Here is a 23,239-nt window from a genome sequence, read left to right on the forward strand (position 1 = left end):
CACCATTGACATATGATTCTAGACTAGCATTCGATACAGCGTTTAATTTTACACAGATTGACACTAAATTCAAGAGATTATCCGCCATCACTTCATCGCACTTTTTGTGTAACAGAGGGAATGTCCAGCCGACATTGCATTGCATGTTACGGCATGTTATAGCAATGGGATTATGGGAGCGTGCACTGTGGCCCATGATGTGTGCAGACTTATTGCTTTTGCCAAGAAGCAGAGCAATAACAATTTGAATCTGGAATCGTGTCCGAACGGGTCATTCACTGGCACCTACTAAGTACTAATTAGGTATTCGAAACATCAAAATAACATCTCGTCACAGATTTCAATTTCCTTACTCGTTCATAGTTCAGTGTTCACGGCTCTCATTCTGCATTGCTGGGCCTGATAACAATAAACTTCGAGTTATGTCAAGATTCATGTTGACACGCACAATGCAATCGACCGATTCTAGATCAAGAAGGTGTCCGATAAAGTGCTCAATTCTTCACAGTATGGCGCTATTAAAAGGGAAATCTGCTATCACTTCACGGCACTAGTTGTGGAACAAAGCCATGCTGCATATTTCCCCGATGAGAGCGGGGCGTGGCCGTGAACGATGAACCCCATGATTGATTATTTTTTTTGCGAACAGCCAACGGAAGAATATATTGGTTTTAAAATCACAACCGGGAAAATATTTTACGGGCTTTTCAATGATAATGATTATTCGAAGGATGAGGATACCTCGTCGCCAGGGCTGCGGAGTCGATGGATTTTCGGCGACTCCGACTCCGACTCCGACTCCGGTTTTCAAAAACCAGCTCCGACTCCGACTCCGACTCCGGGCAGAATTGTCGACTCCGACCGACTCCAACTCCCGACTCCGACTCCGCAGACCTAGCTCGACAGATTTTCGGTGACTCCGACTCCGGCTCGGGTTTCTAAAATCGACTCCGACTCCGACTCCGACTCCGGTCACAACTGTCGACTCCGACCGACTCCGACTCCGACTCCGACTCCGACTCCGCAGCCCTGCTCGTCGCAGATTTCATTTTCCCTACATATCTTTATTTGGAGGCCCATGGAGCATTGCTAGCCAGACCTACGTTTCTATTGATTTTATTATCGACATGCACGATAAAATGTCGATTTTTCACAAGCTTTTGATAAAGCGTTCAATTCTGCACAAAACGACACTAAAAATAAGGGATAATCCCACATAGTTTAACCCTCACCGGCACAGGGTCGTACCACAGTACAGGGTCGTACAGGGTCGTACCAACTCCCCCCCCCCCTTGTGCTGTCGAAGGACTCAAAATGGCCTGTGCCGGCGAGGGTTAATCGCATGTTTTGTGGAACAGAAGGGCCGTCATTGCATATTAACGCAATGGGAGCCTATCAGAGCGGCGTGTACTGTGTGCAGATTTGTTGCTTTTGCCAAGAAGAAAGGGAACGATAAATTGAATCAAGAATTTCATTTCATGAACTATCTAATGCTATTTATTATTCGAAGAACAAGAACGCTGTTTTGTTGCAGCCTTTCAACTTTCTAGTTCATAGTTCGCGGCTCATTCGGCATTGCTGGGCCTGACAACAATAAACTTTGAGTTTTAGTATCAAGTTTTCCTATTGACGCGCAAAATAAAATGCCAATTATAGATAGCTGGTCGATAAAGCACGAATTTCTACGCAGTATAATGTTATTAAAAAGGAAAAAATATGATGGAACTCCTCCGCACTTTTGTGAAACAAAACGATGTCGCATATTTTTGTGACGGGAGCGTGGCGGGTCCCGCGTGCGAATATATGCCGGCTGATGTTTCTTGCCAACAAACGTAACAATAATTGGTTTGTAGCAGGGGCGGATCCAAGGGGGGGGTCACATGGGTCATGGCCCCCCCTTGAGGCCCGGGGGCCCAAAGACCTGCCAGGGGCACCACCGGCCTATCAGGGGTATCACAGTCCTGACAGGGGCACCACAGGACCACCAGGGGCACCACAGGCCTAGCAGGGACACCACGGGCCTGGTGCCCCTGGGCCCTGACAGGACTGTAACGCCCCTGACAAGCCTGAAGTGTCCCCGGCAGGGACGTGGTGCCCCTGACAGGCCTGAGGCGCCCCTGCAAGGCCGGTGGTGCCCCTGGCAGGCCTGTGGTGTCCATGGTAGGCCTGTGGTGCCCTTGCTAGGCCTCTGGTGCCCCTGACAGGCTTGTAATGCCCCTGGAAGGACTGTGGTGCCCCTTGGCCCTGACAAGCCTGAGGTGCCCGGCCATGACAGGCCAGTGGTGCCTTGCTAGGCCTGTGGTGCCCCTGGCAGGCCTGTGGCGCCCCTGGCAGGCCTCTGGTGCCCCTGACAGGCTTGCGGTGCCCTTGGAAGGACTGTGGTGTCCCTGGGCCCTGACAACCCTGAGGTACCCCTGACAGGCCCGTGGTGCCCTTGTTAGGCCTGTGGTGCCCCTGGCAGGCCTCTGGTGCCCTTGCTAGGCCGCTGGTACCCCTGCGCCCTAAGAGGACTGGTGCCCCTGAAAAGTCTGAAGTGCCCCTCGGCAGGCCCGTGGTGCCCCTGACAGGCCCAAGGTGCCCCTGCGAGGCCGGTGGTGCCCCTGGCAGGTCTGTGGTGCCCCTGGCAGGTCTGTGGCGCCCCTGGCAGACCTGTGTTGACTGGTGCCCCTGCTAGGTCGCTGGTGCCCCTCACAGACCTGTGGTGCCCCTGGGCCTTGACAAGCCTGAGATGCCTGGCTATGACAGGCTCGTGGTGCCCCTGATAGACCAGTGGTGCCTTTGCTAGGCCTGTAGTGCCCCTGGCAGGCCTCTGGTGCCCCTGCTACCCCTGCGCCCGGCCGAGGACTATGGTGCCCCTGAAAAGCCTGAAGTGCCTCTCGACAGGCCCGTGGTGCCCCTGACAGGCCCAAGTTACCCCTGCAAGGTCGGTGGTGCTCCTGGCAGGCCTCTGGTGCCCCTGGCAGGTCTGTGGTGCCCCTGGCAGGCCTGTGTTGACTGGTGCCCCTGCTAGGCCGCTGGTGCCCCTCACAGGCCTGCGGTGCCCCTGGAAGGACTGTGGTGCCCCTGCCCCTAGGGGTGCTCATGGGCCCAACAGGCCCGTTGTGCCCCTGACAGGCCTGTCGTGTATACTTGCTAGACCTGTGGTGCCCCTGCTTCCTGGCGGGCCTGTGGCGCCCCTACAAGGCCGTAGGTGCCCCTGACAGGTTTGTGGTGTCCCTGGAAGGACTTTGGTGCCCCTGACAAGCCTGAAGTGTCAAGGACAGACCCTTTAGACGCCAGGGTCAAGTTCGTCGGACTGACAACGATTCGCTTACCTGAAAACGTTCCTGGTAAGTACTCACTACTCAGCGTCCACAACACATATACACATAGCACATTCATATATACTTGCTTACAATTGGTAAATGTGGTTGTGGCAAAAGTTAAGATACTGACTAAAAATAAAAATTAAAAAGAAAAAACTGAAAATGGGGCACCACCAAAATGAAGTGGACGAAATCCGTTGAGTTTTTAATTTTGGGTATAGGTAGGGGCACCACTTGGATTCATGACCCTCCCCTTGGAGTTTTCCTGGATCCGCCCCTGGTTTGTAGAATCGTGTTCTGGAATAAATTTTGCTAGCTATTCAATGATGCTAATTATTACAAGAATGAGAATGGTATCCGGTCGCAGACTTCATTTTCTTTTTGTCTTGATTTGGAGATTCATGGTGCTTTGTTGGCCAGACTTTGTATTTGCAGGTCTGGCAAGTAATTCTCTATGAGCGTTCGAATTCCGATAGGTAGGTATTTTGACCCGTGGGTATTGGGTTGGTCTGTGTCGATTTGGTTGGTAGATATCCATTTCGTTCGATTGCTTTTTTAAGGCCGGAACACAGCACACGCTTGCAAATCGCGTCGAACTCGCGTCAAGCGCGGAAATCGCTTCGTTCGCTGTGTTTTCACTTGCAATTCAGCTCACAACTCGCGTCGAAAACGCGTCCCGCTTGGAAAACGCTTTGCGCTCCCAACTCGCGGCTGAAACGCGTTGATTATTGATTACACTTGACCTTTGCACGTGACATCTAAGCATATCCATGCGTCTGTTTCATGATAAAATTTTATGCGGCGTTCTTTCGATGAAATTTTTTTAGCTTTGGTATTTTAAATGACGTTCTCCTCGATCATTGATTAAAATCAGCACAGGTTAAATGTTACTTTCTTTTGTAGGAAATTCCTTAAAAACAGTTGATGCCATGCCACACAGGTAGTTCATCATGCCACATTGGAACTTAACGATAATTTTTTTTCAGTCAATTTTAGTATTTTAGTGAGTATTTGTTTGCCACGTATCATGGTCACAATCGGTTGTTCAGAAGTTTTTTTTTCAAACGAATACATCACCGCTCTTGCAAATCTAAAAACTGTTATCGTTCAATCTAATCTAGCAATTCATTCAATCTAATAATCCAACGATTATCACCCGTAAGTAAACTACATGTCTCTCCTTTTGCGTTATGCAAATCACAGGACACTGGCGGATCCAGCTCAGAGTTTTGGGAGCGGCAAACCATAACAGTTAGCGTTTCTTTCCATGCACCGTCTATAGGCGTAATGTTAAAATTTTGCCGTTTGGGAGGGGCAAATGCCCTATTTGCCCTCCCCTGGTTCCGCCACTGTCACAGGATATACTTAACCCTCGCCCGCGCATGCCATTTTCCCATCCTAGAACGCACATGGGGGGGGGGGTGCCATCCTCCCGGCCATTTCGTTCCTGTTGGAGATAAAGCTTCGCGGTAGAGACCAAAAAGATTCTTTGGGAAGAGACAAATTCAATGCTACCCAGTTTTACCTTATCAGGTCAGTCATTGACCTTCCAAGTCAGGTCAAACTAAAAAATGTTGTTTTGGGTCACCGTTGGATATCAAGTGCGCTGCTCATCATATAGGTACCGATGACGATGCCGTTTTGTGGTGCCAAGCCAGCTAAAACCTCTTTGTCACACTATCCGACCAGGTTTTTGCTGCTGAGGTCATTTCAGGTCAAGTTAGGTCAAGGCCAATGATATGTGCTTGCATGTCTGTGAGTGTATGTGTGTATACTGATGTGTGCACTGATTGTTTATGTGTCCATATTACATGAAATCATGAAATGAGAAGGTTTTACCCAAAATACAGTCAAAGAAACTTCACGAAAAGTAAATTCAGCTTGCCTAAATCGCAATGATTTTAGATGACATAGGTTGACCTTGACCCTGACCTTGACATCTGTACATCGTCGAACAACATGTTCCATGATAGGTGGAAGGTAAGACTGGCAAAAAAGGCCGAAATCAAGGTGTCAAAAGCTGACAAGACCCATAGCCAACGCAAGATATTAGGTATTTGTCATTTGGGTCATGACATGACCTGAAGAACAAGGTCATATCTCCGAAACCAAAAACCACAGAAACTTAAAATTTTTCAGTGGACATCAAGAAAGGATAGAGGAGCAGCTATACGAAACCAGGCTTCTAGCTCTAAAAATGTTGAGTGCAGAGCAGAAAAACTACCTGGGGGGGGGATGGCAACCTCCTCCTCCCCCCCATGTGCGGGCGAGGGTTAACATGACATTGCAGTCTTGTTTAACCCGCGCCCCTGTTTAACCCGCGCCCCCGCTGTAGCTCGAAGTTGGCGACATACTTCTGCACTCTCTCAAGGCTGGCAGGTGTAGCATTCATTTTACTTTCTTATACAGCAAGCTGAAAATGATAGAGCAACTACTTATGCTTGAATTTTGTCGTTCTACAAAGGTCTGCAAAGCGGCTAAATTGCCCCGCTAGCAGGGTTATTTGGCCGGTGGGGTAGAGCAATTTGGCCGGTGTTAATTTGAGGCCTGGATTTTATGTTACGGGCAAGTCAGCTTCAGCGCCATCAATAACATGTGTCCTTTACGCATTTTTAGGCTGACTCGATGTCGGACTTATCTTCGAATGATTTTGACTCAGGTCTTATTTCAGTATTTTCCTGCACAACTGAAAATGCGCTTCCTTAGCATACACTGCTAAATCAAACATTTGCATTTTATTTGTGGTGAGAAAAACGTTAACTGTTTATTCTAGTAAGGGAATAATCGACTAATTTCAATTAAACAATTCTTAGCAATCAAAGGAACTACTCAGCTCAGTCTCAAATCCTCACATCTCATAGGCCTCCGATGTCTGCAAACGAGTTGTTAATAGTGTTTACTAGCTGGAGATGTGACTATCAGTTTGGTTTGAGCAGATCCCTAGCAACTTCGTCGTGCTGCTTTGAGCTGTGTCTTGATGAGCGCCTAGGAGACAGACTGTGCCGCAATGCCACCGCCAACGGCTATAAACCCAACCAGCTCGGTACGACGACCTTATCATTACATAGGTGGCGGAACCGGGAACAGAGGGGGGGGCACCGGCCCCCCTTGATTTTGCCATTTTAACATAAGCCCTATGGGTGTTGCATGGAAAGAATGGGCAGTGCCCCCCCCCCCCCCTTAATTGAAGGTGTTTCGCCGCTACTGCTTATCAAGTCGGCCTTTCCAGCATAGCGATCCTGAGAGCACCGTCAAAGCTGTTCCACTATGTAGCACCGGCAAAATTACCCCGCATTGCCATTCTGAAAAGTTTTGTCTACAAAGTCGTTGTGGTTTTACGGAAATAGATGAAATTACTCTTGAAAACGCTGAGCATCTAAGCAATGGGACCACAATGTCAAAAATTGTCTACAGCCCGAAATTTACATGCCAGGCATATAATTTTTCGAACGGAAATAAAAGTTACCATTTTCTAATCAAATTTATGTTTTACTGATTTTGAAGAAAATTACGAAGGGGAGGTTTTTGAAAAAAAAATCCACGGATTCCTCATTTTATGTTGACCGCAGTACAAGATACGTGTTAAGATTTCTTTAAACATCGAAACATAAAAACTAAACAATTTAATACATTTTACGTATAAAATTGTCAATCAAATGAATACCGATATGCTGAAAGCAGGAGACCACGCCGGTATTTAGTTAAAATTGCCGTAAGCCAAGGTGCTTTATTTGGTTTCCATGGCTACTGACGCTATTACGCTTGCATTTCGCGAGCAGAGAAGCTGAAAAGTTGAAACAGATTCAACTTTTCAGCTTGCAACCCGCGCCGGACTGATTTTGCTTGCGTTTCGCTCGCGTTTCGCTCGCGTTTTCCGAGCGGGATCCGGCGTGATTTCGCGGCGTAAAAGCGAGACGACCTGCGTGTTGGGAGCTGAAAATATACCATGTATTGCAATGGGAGAAGCGAGACGCGATTTGCGAGCTTAAAAGCTGTGTTCCGGCCTTTACGGCCAAGCATTTTGTAAGAAAACAAAAAGATACATCGCATCGAGGTGCCCGTGTCGTATTATCATGCGTTCTACTTTAGAATGATTCGAAAACTGGCGTGAAGTCTTTTGAGGGCCATCGATGAATTTCGCTAAAAATGACAATGTAATGGTTTGGAACATTTACATTTTTAAGGATACTGTTGCTAATCATGCAAAAATGAAGAGTGAATATTGGACAGAATTGAATGCTCTATCCAATGGTACCATATTCAATTGCCAAAGGTATCAGGTTATGCAGCAAACCCCGTGTGATTAATAAAGTGGCACAAAATTGACAAACACCATTTTCTCCTGTGATTTGCACCACCTTGATTTGGATCAATCAGCTTTTCACAATTTTTATATGAGAGGCGGTACCTTTCTTTTGCAAATAGGCGTTGATTCAACTCGCTCCGTTTAACGGTCACCTAAAAATAAAATCAATTCCAAAATCCCTCAAAAACCGCAATTTTTCAAATGAAAGTGCCCTCTCCGGTGCACGTGGCGCGTGCTATCCTCTGCATTGCACACCATTCAATAGCCCGTTCAATTCTGTACACGATGCTGTTTTCCCCGTGCCGGTCGGACCCCTGGTCACCAAGATATTGCACCGGGACCGGAGCCGTGTCGGCCAAAATTAGCCGTTTTCGCCCGATTTCGCACGCCGATTTATACATGTAAAGTCTATGACGCGAATTTGCACTTTTTGAGCACGCGCCACGCGCTCCCTATCAATCCGATCGAGAAAAGACCCCTCAAAGGCACGTCGCGCATCCTTGATCTATAAGTTGTGCAAATTTCACCGGGCTAGGTGCAACGGTCTGACCTGTAGTCCACGCAAAGCAGCACCAAGTCGGGACCTCGGTAACGGACAGACGCACCCTCCTCAAATAGTAATATAGATGTAGGGAAAATAAAATCTTCAACGATATACCATTTTTGTTCTTCGAACTAATATCATTTGATGCCCCGTAGAATACATTCTAGGAAGTGATTCTATATGAAGAACCAGGGTACTTTTCCCTTGTTTCTGAGCAGCAAACAATCGAACGGCATGCATCGTTCGTGGCGGGGCCCCACTCCCCTCGCGAAACTATATAACATCCTTTTGTTCCACAAATAGTGCGGTGAAGTGATAGCCGATTTATCCTTTTCAACAGTGCCATACTGTGTAGAATTGAATGCTTCATTGCACAACCATCTAGAATCGACATTTCATTTTCCGCATCGATATGAAAACTTGGTGCGAACTCGAAGATTATTGTTGTCAGGCCAGCAATGCCGAATAGGTAACCTGGGAAATATTAACGAATAAGCAAATTGAAATCTGCGACGAGATGTTATTTTAATTCTTCGAATAATTAGTAGCATTGAATAACCCGTTAAATTTCGTACTAGACATGATTCTAGAGTCAATTTACTTTTGCATTGCTTGTTGGCGAAAGCAATAAATATGCACACAAGCACGCCGCTCTGGACGCACCCATTGCATTAAAATGCAACGTCGGCTTGACACTCCTGTTCCACAAAAAGTGCGATGAAGTGATGGCGCATAATCCCTCAAATTTTGTGTCATTCTATGTAGAATTGAACGCTGTATCGAATGCTTGTCTAAAATCGACATTTTATCGTGCACGCCAATAAAACTTGATAAAAGCTTAGGAATGGCTAGCAGTGCTCATGGTCCTCCAAATAAAGACAAGTAGGAAACATGAAATCTGCGACGAGAATTCATTATCATTTTTCGAATAATCAGTATTATTGAATAGCCCGTAAAATGAATTCCCGGTTGCGATTCTAGAACTAATGTACTATTCCCTTATTTATTGGTAACAAACAATCAATTAGCATGCATCGTTCCCGGCTGCGCCCTGCTCCCATCGCAAAAACATGCAAATTCCTTTTGTTCCACAAATAGTGCGGTGAAGTGATAGCCGATTTATCCTTTTTAACAGTGCCATATTGTGTAGAATTGAGCACTTTATCGAACAGCCATCTAGAATCGACATTTCATTGTGCATATTAATATGAAAACTTGGTGCGAACTCGAAGGTTATTGTTGCCAGGCCAGCAATGCCGAATAAGCCGGGAAACATTAACGAGTAAGGAAATTGAAATCTGCGACAAGATGTTATTTTAATTCTTCAAATAATTGGTAGTATTGAATAGCCCGTTAGATTTGGTACCATATGTGATTCTAGATTGAATTTACTATTGCCTTGCTTGTTGGCAAAAGCAATAAATCTGCACACATTGCACGCCGCCCTGGACGCACCCATTGAATTAAAATGCAACGTCGGCTCGACACTCCTTCTGTTCCACAAAAAGTGCGATGAAGTGATGGGCGGATCATCCCTCGAATTTGGTGTAATTCTGTGTAGAATTGAACGCTGTATCTAATATTTGTATAGAATCGACATTTTTATCGTGCACGTCCATAAAAATTGATAAAAGCTTATGTATGGCCAAGCTCATGGTCCTCCAAATAAAGACAAATAGAAAAAATGAAATCTGCGACGAGTTATCATTCTCATTCCTTGAATAGCCGGTATCATTAAAAAGCCCGTAAAATGTATTCCCGGACACGATTATAGAACCAACGTATTATTCTTTGTTTATTGGCAACAAAACAAACAATCGATACCTAGCCTACATCGTTCGCAACGGGGCCCCACTGCACTCGCTAAACGACATCCTTCTATTTCACAAATGGTGCGGCGAAGTGATAGCAGAGTCACCCTTTTCAGCAGTGCCATACTGTGTAGAATTGATTGCTTTATTAAACAACTATCTAGCATCCACACATTATTTTGCGCATCGATATGAAAACTTGGTGAGAACTTAAAGGTTATAGTTGTTGGGCGAGCAATGCCGAATAGGTAACCCGGGAAATATTAACAAGTAGGGAAATTGAAATCTGCGACGAGATGTTATTTTAATTCTTCGAATGATTAGTACCATTGAATAGGCCGTTAAATTTAGTACCAAACATGATTCTAGATTGAATTTACTATTGCCTTGCTTGTTGGCAAAAGCAATAAATATTCACACATCGCACGCCGCCCTGAACGCACCCATTGCATTAAAATGCAACGTCGGCTCGACACTCCTTCTGTTCCACAAAAAGTGCGACGAAGTGATGGCGGATAATCCCTCAAATTTGAAGTCATTCTGTGTAGAATTGAACGCTGTATCTTATGCTTGTCTAGAATCGACATTTTATCGTGCACTTCCATAAGAAATTGATAGAAGCTGTATGCCAGAATTGAAGAATGTATAGCCAGCAGTGCCCAATGGGCCTCTAAATAAAGACAAATAGGAACCATGAAATCTGCGACGAGATATCATGCTCATTCTTCGAATAATCAGTATAATTGAATAGCCCGTAAAATGTGTTCCAGATGCGATTCTAGAACCAATGTACTATTCCCTCATTTATTGGCAACAAACAATCAATTAGCATGCATCGTTCCCGTTGGCGCCCCGCTCCCATCGCAAATAAATGCAATATCCTTTTGTTGCACAAATATAGTGTGGAGAAGTGTTAGCCGATTTATCCTTTTTCAGTAGTGTCATGTTGTGTAGAATTGAGCACTTTATTGAACAGCCATCTAGAATCTACATTTCATTGTGCGCATCAATATGAAAACTTGGTGCGAACTCGAAGATTATTGTTGCCAGGTCGGCAATGCCGAATAGGTAACCTGGGAAATATTAACGAATAAGCAAATTGAAATCTGCGACGAGATGTTATTTAAATTTTTCGATTGATTAGTAGCATTGAATAGCCCGTTAAATTTAGTACCAAACATGATTCTAGATTGAATTTACTATTGCCTTGCTTGTTGGCAAAAGCAATAAATATTCACACATCGCACGCCGCCCTGGACGCACCCACTGCATTAAAATGCAACGTCGGCTCGACACTCCTTCTATTCCACAAAAAGTGCGACGAAGTGATGGCGGATAATCCCTCGAATTTGGTGTCATTTTGTGTAGAATTGAACGCTGTAACGAATGCTTATCTAGAATCGACATTTTATCGTGAACGCCAATAAAAATTGATAATAGCTTATGTATGGCCAGCAGTGCTCATGGTCCTGCAAATAAACACAAGTAGGAAAAATAAAATCTGCGACGAGTTATCATTCTCATTCCTCGAATAGCCGGTATCATTAAAAAGCCCGTAAAATGTATTCCCGGACACGATTATAGAACCAACGTATTATTCCTTTGTTTATTGGCAACAAACAATCGAGTAGCATACCTACATCGTTAACGTCGCGGGGCCCCACTCCTCTAGCGAAACGATGTAACATCGTTGTAATTCACAAATAGTGCGGTGAAGTGATAGCAGAATTATCCTTTTCAGCAGTGCCATATTGTGTAGAATTGATTGCTTTATTTAACAGCTAACTAGAATCTACGCATCATTTTGCTCATCGATATGAAAACTTGGTGCGAACCTCGAAGGTTATGGTTGTCAGGCGAGCAATGCCGAATAGGTATAAGCCGAGAAATATTAACGAGAAAGGAAATTGAAATCTGCGACGAGATGTTATTCTAATTCTTCGAAAAATTAGCAGCATTGAATAGCCCGTTAAATTTAGTACCAAACATGATTCTAGATTGAATTCACCATTGCCTTGCTTGTTGGCAAAAGCAATAAATATGTACATATCGCACGCCGCCCTGGACGCACCCACTGCATTAACCCGCGCGGGGCTGGGGTCTCCAGCCGAACGCGCGGGGCTGGGGGGGGGGTAAATTTTACCCCCCCTGTTATCTCCCGAACTAATGGTCCGATTTGGAAAATTCAAACGCCAATCGAAAGCTCTCATCACGAACTACTAAAAACATGTACTTAATTTAAAGTTTGAGGTCAAGGTCAAGGTCAGGTCAAGGGTACAAATTGCAAGTTTCTACAGTATCGGCCTTGCACCGTAGTTGCCGAAGAATGGAGTCATGGACTGAGACTGATCGCCCAAAACGTGTTCTTAGGCTACCAAGACAATATTAGTTGCATACAATATCATTCCGAGGTCAAGGTCAAGGTCAGGTCAGGTCAGGTCAGGTCACCAAAAAACAAAATATAGAAAAGGGCATGTGCGACACATGTTTTATGGGTCATTTTACTCATAGAATTCAATAGGCACACTCAATAAGTGATATGGACAACCTCTGCATGAATTTCAGGTCGAGGTCAGGTCAAGGTCAGGTCAAGTGAGGTCAAATTTTGAAGTTGGTTGTTAAGGCCTAAAAAGGTGTCTATCTGATGCAGTTTTTCACGGCGAATCGAATGGTGCTATTTTTGTTTCCGTACGAGGTCTAGAACTTCCAAAAAGGTCATTTTTCAAAAAAAATTTGTGTCGTGACGTCATAAAATTTTGAATAACTCCCACATTTTTGAACCGATTCTTCTAAAATTTGGTATGTAGGTGCACATAGACCACATCTCTGACATATATTCCGGTTTTTTCAATTGACTCAAAATTTTGGATTTTACAATGATTTTCCCAAAAAAAATCAGTTTTTTTGAAAAAATTTAGGCCAAAATCCAAACTTTTCAAAAAACCGATATAGCCATTTGATAGACAAAGTAAAATTACGTATAACCTTTTTTGTTACGTCTTGATTCCTTTAAAAATGAAGGTGTTAGCGGCGTTTGAACTTTTGCCGTTTTTTAGGCGAAAATGGCGAACATGACGTCACTAAAACGTCAATTTCTCAAAAACTTTCCGACGGATTTCGCTCAAATTTTCAGGGAAGGTGTCAAATTGATGTAAGAAAAGGTACTGAAAGTTTGGTGGCGCTGCGCGCCGCCGTTTTTGAGATATCGCAAAAATTCGCGAGGGGGGGGGGGTAAAGGGGGGGGGGTAAAATTTACCCCCCCCCCCAGCCCCGCGCGGGTTAAAATGCAACGTCGGCTCGACACTCCTTCTGTTCCACAAAAAGTGCGATGAAGTGATGGCGGATAATCCCTCGAATTTGGTGTCATTCTGTGGAGAATTGAACGCTGTATCGAATGCTTGTCTAGAATCGACATTTTATCGTGCACGCCAATAAAACTTGATAAAAGCTTATGTATGGCCAGCAGTGCTCATGGTCCTCCAAATAAAGACAAGTAGGAAAAATGAAATCTGCGACGAGTTATCATTCTCATTCCTCGAATAGCCGGTATCATTAAAAAGCCCGTAAAATGTATTCCCGGACACGATTATAGAACCAACGTATTATTCCTTTGTTTATTGGCAACAAACAATCGAGTAGCATACCTACATCGTTAACGTCGCGGGGCCCCACTCCTCTAGCGAAACGATGTAACATCGTTGTAATTCACAAATAGTGCGGTGAAGTGATAGCAGAATTATCCTTTTCAGCAGTGCCATATTGTGTAGAATTGATTGCTTTATTTAACAGCTAACTAGAATCTAGGCATCATTTTGCTCATCGATATGAAAACTTGGTGCGAACCTCGAAGGTTATGGTTGTCAGGCGAGCAATGCGGAATAGGTATAAGCCGAGAAATATTAACGAGAAAGGAAATTGAAATCTGCGACGAGATGTTATTCTAATTCTTCGAAAAATTAGCAGCATTGAATAGCCCGTTAAATTAAGTACCAAACATGATTCTAGATTGAATTCACCATTGCCTTGCTTGTTGGCAAAAGCAATAAATATGTACATATCGCACGCCGCCCTGGACGCACCCACTGCATTAAAATGCAACGTCGGCTCGACACTCCTTCTGTTCCACAAAAAGTGCGATGAAGTGATGGCGGATAATCCCTCGAATTTGGTGTCATTCTGTGGAGAATTGAACGCTGTATCGAATGCTTGTCTAGAATCGACATTTTATCGTGCACGCCAATAAAACTTGATAAAAGCTTATGTATGGCCAGCAGTGCTCATGGTCCTCCAAATAAAGACAAGTAGGAAAAATGAAATCTGCGACGAGTTATCATTCTCATTCCTCGAAAACCCGGTATCAAAGCCCATAAAATGTATTCCCGGTCACGATTATAGAACTAACGTATTATTTCTTTGTTTATTGGCAACAAACAATCGAGTAGCATACCTACATCGTTCGTCGTGGGGCCCCACTCCTCTCGCGAAACGATGTAACATCCTTCTATTTCACAAATAGTGCGGTGAAGTGATAGCAGAATTATCCTTTTCAGCAGTGCCATATTGTGCAGAATTGATTGCTTTATTAAACAGCTAACTAGAATCTACACATCATTTTGCTCATCGATATGAAAACTTGGTGCGAACCTCAAAGGTTATGGTTGTTGGGCGAGCAATGCCGAATAGGTAAGCCGGGAAATATTAACGAGAAAGGAAATTGAAATCTGTGACGAGATGTTATTCAAATTCTTCGAAAAATTAGCAGCATTGAATAGCCCGTTGAATTTAGAACCTAACATGATTCTAGATTGAATTCACCATTGCCTTGCTTGTTGGCAAAAGCAATAAATATGCACACGTCGCACGCCGCACTGAACGCACCCATTGCATTAAAATGCAACGTCGGCTCGACACTCCTTCTGTTCCACAAAAAGTGCGACGAAGTGATGGCGGATAATCCCTCGAATTTGGTGTCATTTTGTGTAGAATTGAACGCTGTAACGAATGCTTATCTAGAATCGACATTTTATCGTGAACGCCAATAAAAATTGATAATAGCTTATGTATGGCCAGCAGTGCTCATGGTCCTGCAAATAAACACAAGTAGGAAAAATAAAATCTGCGACGAGTTATCATTCTCATTCCTCGAATAGCCGGTATCATTAAAAAGCCCGTAAAATGTATTCCCGGACACGATTATAGAACCAACGTATTATTCCTTTGTTTATTGGCAACAAACAATCGAGTAGCATACCTACATCGTTAACGTCGCGGGGCCCCACTCCTCTAGCGAAACGATGTAACATCGTTCTAATTCACAAATAGTGCGGTGAAGTGATAGCAGAATTATCCTTTCCAGCAGTGCCATATTGTGTAGAATTGATTGCTTTATTTAACAGCTAACTAGAATCTACACATCATTTTGCTCATCGATATGAAAACTTGGTGCGAACCTCGAAGGTTATGGTTGTCAGGCGAGCAATGCCGAATAGGTATAAGCCGAGAAATATTAACGAGAAAGGAAATTGAAATCTGCGACGAGATGTTATTCTAATTCTTCGAAAAATTAGCAGCATTGAATAGCCCGTTAAATTTAGTACCAAACATGATTCTAGATTGAATTCACCATTGCCTTGCTTGTTGGCAAAAGCAATAAATATGTACATATCGCACGCCGCCCTGGACGCACCCACTGCATTAAAATGCAACGTCGGCTCGACACTCCTTCTGTTCCACAAAAAGTGCGATGAAGTGATGGCGGATAATCCCTCGAATTTGGTGTCATTCTGTAGAGAATTGAACGCTGTATCGAATGCTTGTCTAGAATCGACATTTTATCGTGCACGCCAATAAAACTTGATAAAAGCTTATGTATGGCCAGCAGTGCTCATGGTCCTCCAAATAAAGACAAGTAGGAAAAATGAAATCTGCGACGAGTTATCATTCTCATTCCTCGAAAACCCGGTATCAAAGCCCATAAAATGTATTCCCGGTCACGATTATAGAACTAACGTATTATTTCTTTGTTTATTGGCAACAAACAATCGAGTAGCATACCTACATCGTTCGTCGTGGGGCCCCACTCCTCTCGCGAAACGATGTAACATCCTTCTATTTCACAAATAGTACGGTGAAGTGATAGCAGAATTATCCTTTTCAGCAGTGCCATATTGCGCAGAATTGATTGCTTTATTAAACAGCTAACTAGAATCTACACATCATTTTGCTCATCGATATGAAAACTTGGTGCGAACCTCAAAGGTTATGGTTGTTGGGCGAGCAATGCCGAATAGGTAAGCCGGGAAATATTAACGAGAAAGGAAATTGAAATCTGCGACGAGATGTTATGCAAATTCTTCGAAAAATTAGCAGCATTGAATAGCCCATTGAATTTAGAACCTAACATGATTCTAGATTGAATTCACCATTGCCTTGCTTGTTGGCAAAAGCAATAAATATGCACACGTCGCACGCCGCACTGAACGCACCCATTGCATTAAAATGCAACGTCGGCTCGACACTCCTTCTGTTCCACAAAAAGTGCGAAGAAGTGATGGCGGATAATCCCTCGAAGTTGGTGTCATTCTGTGTAGAATTGAACGCTGTATCGAATGCTTGTCTAGAATCGACATTTTATCGTGCACGCCAATAAAACTTGATGAAAGCTTATGTATGGCCAGCAGTGCTCCATGGGCCTCCAAGTAAAGACAAGTAGGAAAAATAAAGCCGGTATCATTAATAAGCCGGTAGAATGTGTTCCCGGACAAGATTTTGGAACCAACGTATTATTCTTTTGTTTATTGGCAACAATCAATTAGCATGCATCGTTCGCGGCGGCGCCCCGCTCCCATCGCAAATAGGTATGCAATATCCTTTTCTTCCACTAATAGTGCGGTGAAGTGAAGGGATTGCGCAGATTTATCCTTTTTCAATAGTGCCATATTGTGTAGAATTGAGCACTTTATTGGAAAGCCATCTAGAATCGACATTTCATTGTGCGCATCAACATGAAAACTTGACGCAAACTCGAAGGTTTATGTTGTTAGACGAGCAATGCCGAATAAGTACCTACATACCTAACCTGGGAAATATTAACGAGTAAGCAAATTGAAATCTGCGACGTGCTGCTATTTTAATTCTTCGAATAATTAGTAGCATTGAATAGCCCGTTAAATTTAGTACCAAACATGATTCTAGAATCAATTTACTATTGCCTTGCTTGTTGGCAAAAGCAATAAATGTGTACATATCGCACGCCGCCCTGCTACGCTCCCATTGCGTTAGCATGCAACGTCGCCTCGACATTCTTTCTGTTCCACAAAAAGTGCGATGAAGTGATGGCAGATAATCTCTTAAATTTAGTGTCATTCTGTGTAGAATTAAACGCTGTATCGAATACTAATCTAGAATCGTATGTCATTGGTGTCCGTCTATGCAAAGTTTCACTGCAAACTTGAATTTTCGCTTCGGAGCGGTCGCCGACGGGCCGAGCGTCACGTGACCCCAATCTCAGGAGCCGGTCAAGGTCACATGACCAGAGATCGGTCAGTAGTTCTCAGATTTACCGCTAGAGTAGCGCCACTTGTATCGATGTCCGCCCTTGGACCGTAACGGATATCATAATCCGGGAGTGAAAGAGGGATAAAGTTTCGGCCCCAGTAGGTTCAATGATTCGTTTACATAAGCCCATCTGCTTATCAGGCCATCAGGTAGGTAAAGAATCTGAGTCGCAAAAGGACTGGCCAAAACACAGACCCCGAAATATCACGTTCTTTTGTTTATTTGTTAAGTTAAGTTATACAAAATTTTGAAATGCGGTTACACGATTACGGTTCAAAGGGTATTACACCTTTTTTTTGTTTTGTTAAAGTCACAACATTGCAAACACAAGGATTACCAAGGCGATCACATGACCGAAGGTATAGTGGGGGTTGGAACAAACGCTTGAAGGGTTTAAATCTTTGTCTATATGGGTTCCTTGATTAAATTGAGGAATCGCGAATCGTTCCCTGATGTACAAATTTTTGTGTGTAGAATATGTTTTCCCCTCCAGCAAAAATTATATGGTTTAGCCTGGGCCCTATTTCGCTGCCGGCGCAGTACTCCGTCTTGGAACTTCGTCCAGGGCTCCCCCAAATTAATCCGACCTATCTGTGGTAGTTATCTTGATGCCATTCTCCAAGGGCCACGATTTAAAGGCGTCACGAGTTAACTCCCTTACCAAGGTCAACACTGAGCAATCATAAGAAATAAATGACGTCACTGGTGGAATTCCATGATGCTAACCAAAGTGGTGGCGTACTGACGGGTGTAACAGTTGTCGTGAAAATTAAAGTTACGTGACTGTTCCTCGTTATTCGACACGTACGAGTCACAACTGCAATTAAGATGAATCTCGATAAGATGACTGATGGACATCGACCTACACCTTCATAAACTAGACAGGTAAGGGGGATGCCCAACCGATTTCCGTGGGATACTTAGATATCTCTGACAATGAAGACCAGGGACATGCAAGGAAGTATAAGATTGATGCTAGCCGAAGAGGAGGTATGTTGCAGCACTTCTATGTGCTTCTAACTCTCTGATACGTCGAAACCTGCTTGGACTGGGATGGTCCCTCGTTGAAAAGAAATAAGTAAAGATAGTGGAGCAAATAGGACGCCATAAGACGCCCAAACAAAGAGGTGAGTTCAGAAGGTAGAGAGCCAGACAGTGCGAGGGAGCGTACCACTGAAGGTGAGTGACAAATACGAAGATGATAGGGAATAAGGCGAAGGAAGCAATACCGCCGGAATGAGGTAAGTCCACCGTCGGAAAGATCACAGCATGTATCATTCAGGACGCTAACGCGCTTGAACACACATCTGCAGGACAGAATTCCACGGCGTCGGATAAAATTGCAGGATAGATTCAGTCATGGAGTCTTCGAGTCACACCGGTCAATGATTCAAAGGCGCCACTTGCGGGTGCCATGACTGCATGAGAGTACTGAGTAGGTACCTGTCTATGAGCCCAGTGAGACTGCGGTCGTCGGGGCGGCAGGGGTTGTGTCCACCGGTTCGTTAGGTGAAAACGTGTAAGACGGTCTCTCACAGAAGGGCTGCAAGGGTCAGTAACCAACGTCCGGCCGCGGGATTTTAGTAGGGAAACTGAGACGTGCCGTGAGCGGCAGGAGAGAGAGAGAGAACCAATCTCACCCGTCGACAAACGCTAATAACCAGTCGCTACACTGCGTCGTACCTTTAGACAAGTAATCCGGGTCGAGTGATGTAGGGTTCTAGGCTAAGTGGGCCGAGAATGGGCCAAGGGAGGGTGCTAGGACGGGCACCAAGAGATCCAAGGTTACAGTAGGGCGCAATAAGTCGTTGTGAGGTAAGATTGAGACGATAATTATCTCTTTTTTTCCCCTTTACATTTAGCACGGAATCCAAAAAAAAAGCAACCAAACTTACGTTTAAGGCACTTCTATGCACCGCTGGAGGAAGTAGAATTATTGCTGGGAGGGGCCGAGAGGTCAACTCGGAAGGAAATTCATTGTAGTGGGATGAGCGTTGTATGGAAGGAAGTGTGCGTCGGTGAACAGATTGATGTATGCGTCGGTAGAGTAAGGACCAGCGGGAGATTTGACCCTCAGCATAAAGGTGACCTCAAACGGGGATGTGATTTTTTTTTTTAGCACAAAAGGGGGAGAAATAGAAGGATTGATTCGTAATTTACCCTAATCAGACGGTGGCTAAGGGCTGACCCTTACGGGAGGCATCAAAAATTGTTGATAGGGGGAGACCTCCACATCCCAAAATTCCTTACGATGCAGACACCATCCCAGGCAGGAAGACTATATGTTGACAAGCGACAAGCCAGCCTCATTATAAATATTGTTTGTGACGAGCCCCAGGCGCAAGGAACGGTGGCGGAAAGGAATCTGTCAGCTTGAAACCAACGGACCGATCATCAATTGAAAAAAGATGTGTAATTACGTTTGAACAAGAGAGAAGTCAAACAGCAAGAAAATCAACTCGTTTATCAACCATTTGAGGATCTACCAGTCGAAAACACTCACCTGAGGTTGTTCCAGAGCACGGCGCAGGTCGGCAACCATCTCGGAAAGAAAAACACCCCCGATGAACGAAATTTTATTAAACAATATTTTTTTTGAAACATACTCCCCACCGCTTCCGGACCCCCTGGGGGCACAATCACATACACACGAGAGGTAAGGGGGGCGCTAAAGGACTTAGAACAACAGGGCAAATTGGACAGAAAAACGTATCTAAAACTGTACCCGTCGGACCCGACTCCGCCATTGCTTTATGGGCTACCGAAGGTGCACAAGCAGGGCGTTCCGCTACGTCCCATCGTGTCTAGCATAGGCAGTGTAACGTACCAGCTGTCCAAACATTTAGCTAGCATATTATCTCCTCTGGTAGGCAAGTCTGAACATCATGTCAAGGACACGGCGAGTTTCAAAGAGAGTTTGCGAGATGTTACGCTCAGTGACGATGAGACCATGGTTTCTTTTGACGTCAAAGCGCTGTTCACATCGGTACCGACAGAGGCAGCATGTGAAGTAGCACGCCAGAGACTCGAAGAAGAGTTTTTGGATGAGGAAAGCAAGGTAAGAGCGGAAACAGCACTGGAGGTCGAGGATATCATAAAATTGTTACGGCTCTGTTTGGGTACTACTTACTTTAGGGTTAACGGAAAGTTCTTTAAGCAAAAGTGGGGCACGGCCATGGGGAGTCCAGTGAGCGTTGTGGTGGCCAACTTGTTCATGGAATCGTTCGAATCCAGTGCACTCCAGTCGTTTCCACACCCAGTGAAACTGTGGAGACGCTACGTAGATGACACGTTCGTGATCTTAAAGAAAGATCAGGTAGGTGAACTACTCGACCACCTCAACGCTCAGCACGAGAGGATTGAATTCACGCTCGAGGAGGAAAAGGAGGGATCCTTACCTTTTTTGGATGTAAAGGTACATAGACTGGGAGGGGGGACCATGAAGACCGAGGTCTTCAGGAAAGCAACTCATACGGACAAATACCTTCACTATGAATCACACCACAGCTCACAGCACAAGGCATCAGTCCCACAGACACTTTTCACACGGGCATCACGACTCACGACAACACCTGAGGACGAGGAACGCGAGACAGGGAAGATAGAACGGGCACTGGTGAGGAACCACTACCCAAAGCGAATGGTGCGCCGTATCCACAGGCGGGTAAAAAATAGAGAACGACTACGCATGGGAGAGGGTGGTGGTTCTGAACGGGTAGGCAGGGAACAGGAGGAGGACAAACGGGTTTATGTAAGCATCCCTTACATCCAGGGGGTGAGTGAACAGGTCACGCGCGTCCTCCGACCCTACGCGAAGGTCAGCACGAGACCTGCAGCGAACCTTAGTGCTAGGCTCGTCAAACCCAAGGACAAATTAGGGATCAAAGAGAAGGCTGGGCTGGTCTATCAGTATAAGTGCCAGTGCGGGGAACATGTCAACTCCAGCATGACGTGTTCCCAGTGTACCTGCATGTAGTTTCTTTATTCCTCAGCAGTTGTCATCCCCTTGGCATTAGTGTTTCGCGTCTCTCAATTGATCACTCCCGCCTCTGATGGCTTATCCTGCTATACAGGGCCGGATATTGTTTGGAGCTGTTTGGACACTTGCGTCAGCGGCTGTGGCGCCTGACGGCCGAGCCGACGGCGTGCACAGCTCAGCTGTCTGAGGTCAGGGCTGCGACACAGCTCAGCTATCTCGGGTCAGGACCGTGACCTATGAAAGGACCCAGAGAGGGATCTAACATCGGTGACTCCCTGCTTAACCCTAACAATCCCCACTTTTTTGTCCGCGATATAAAAAACACATGCGGTTAGAGTACCTGTGTCGAATTAATTAACTGGTTGATAGGGACTGGTTGATAGGGATGTGTTTTTTTATAACTCGCATGTGTTTTTTTATAGCGCGGAGAAAAAAGTAGGGATTGTTAGGGTTAAGCAGGGAGTCACCGATGTTAGATCCCTCTCTGGGTCTTTTCATAGGGGGTCACGGTCCTGACCCGAGATAGCTGAGCTGTGTCGCAGCCCTGACCTCAGACAGTTGAGCTGTGCACGCCGTCGGCTCGGCCGTCAGTCGCCACAGCCGCTGACGCCAGTGTCCAAATAGCTCCAAACAATATCCGGCCCTGTATAGCAGGATAAGCCATCAGAGGCGGGAGTGATCACCGGAACGGGCTGCATGGTACAGGACGGGCTGGGAACACGTCAACTCCAGCATGACGTGTTCCCAGTGTACCTGCATGTAGTTTCTTTCCTAGGTGTTGTTTTTATCCGCTGGGACTGAGAGCGTGAGATGATGTTTTTCGTACTACGCTGGAGTACGAAAAACATCATCTCATGTAGTTTCTTTATTCCTCAGCAGTTGTCATCCCCTTGGCGTTAGTGTTTCGCGTCCCTCCATTGATCACTCCCGCCTCTGATGGCTTATCCTGCTATACAGGGCCGGATATTGTTTGGAGCTGTTTGGACACTGGCGTCAGCGGCTGTGGCGACCGACGGCCGAGCCGACGGCGTGCACAGCTCAGCTGTCTGAGGTCAGGGCTGCGACACAGCTCAGCTATCTCGGGTCAGGACCGTGACCTATGAAAGGACCCAGAGAGGGATCTAACATCGGTGACTCCCTGCTTAACCCTAACAATCCCCACTTTTTTGTCCGCGATATAAAAAACACATGCGGTTAGAGTACCTGTGTCGATTTAATTAAAGTTTATTATGTCAAAGTTTCAAAACATCAATCCGGTCTGCATGTCTGACTGCTCGCAGAACGGTTCTAGAGGCAGTGTCAGCGCGCGCGGAACGGTCCTCAGATATGTCCACTTTCAAGCGCGGAACGGTCCTTCTGCGCCACCAGATTCCTCTCCCTTTCCCCTCCCCCTGTCCGCTGGTCTATGTCAGACACCAGTACACCACTGACCTCTCCTACCCTCTCCTGACCTTCTCAGGTGCCAGCTGAGACGCTGGTCGGCCTACAGAACCTGCTCGTTCACCTGCGGGACGTCTCGGCAGAGAACGCGCACGTCTACCAATACCGACTCTGGGACGCTAAGAGGGTCAAGGTGGAGACCGCCCAGAACAGGGTATGTAACACAGACCGTAACACAAGCCGTAACGCAGGTCGTTACACAGGGCGTAAAATAGATTGAACACAGACCGTAACATAGATCGAACACAGACCGTAACACTGGCTGCGTACGTGCGGGCACTCGGCCGGCCGGAACTG

At 45.4% G+C, this 23,239-nt stretch overlaps 1 protein-coding gene across 1 annotated transcript in view; it reads left to right on the forward strand.

Moving 5' to 3' along the window:
• LOC122373200 overlaps positions 1-21,523 on the forward strand; it is a 31,383-nt gene extending 9,860 nt beyond the window's left edge. The window contains exon 2 of the mRNA XM_043351043.1: positions 20,171-21,523. Coding sequence (XP_043206978.1) covers positions 20,171-21,499 — 1,329 coding nt within the window. The 3' untranslated portion in view covers positions 21,500-21,523. The remainder of the gene's footprint in view (positions 1-20,170) is intronic.
• Positions 21,524-23,239: the final 1,716 nt, after the last annotated feature.

This window comes from Amphibalanus amphitrite, unplaced genomic scaffold, assembly GCF_019059575.1.
Source record: "Amphibalanus amphitrite isolate SeventyFive unplaced genomic scaffold, NRLGWU_Aamphi_draft 001458F_arrow, whole genome shotgun sequence".
Classification (NCBI taxonomy): Eukaryota; Metazoa; Arthropoda; class Thecostraca; order Balanomorpha; family Balanidae; genus Amphibalanus; species Amphibalanus amphitrite.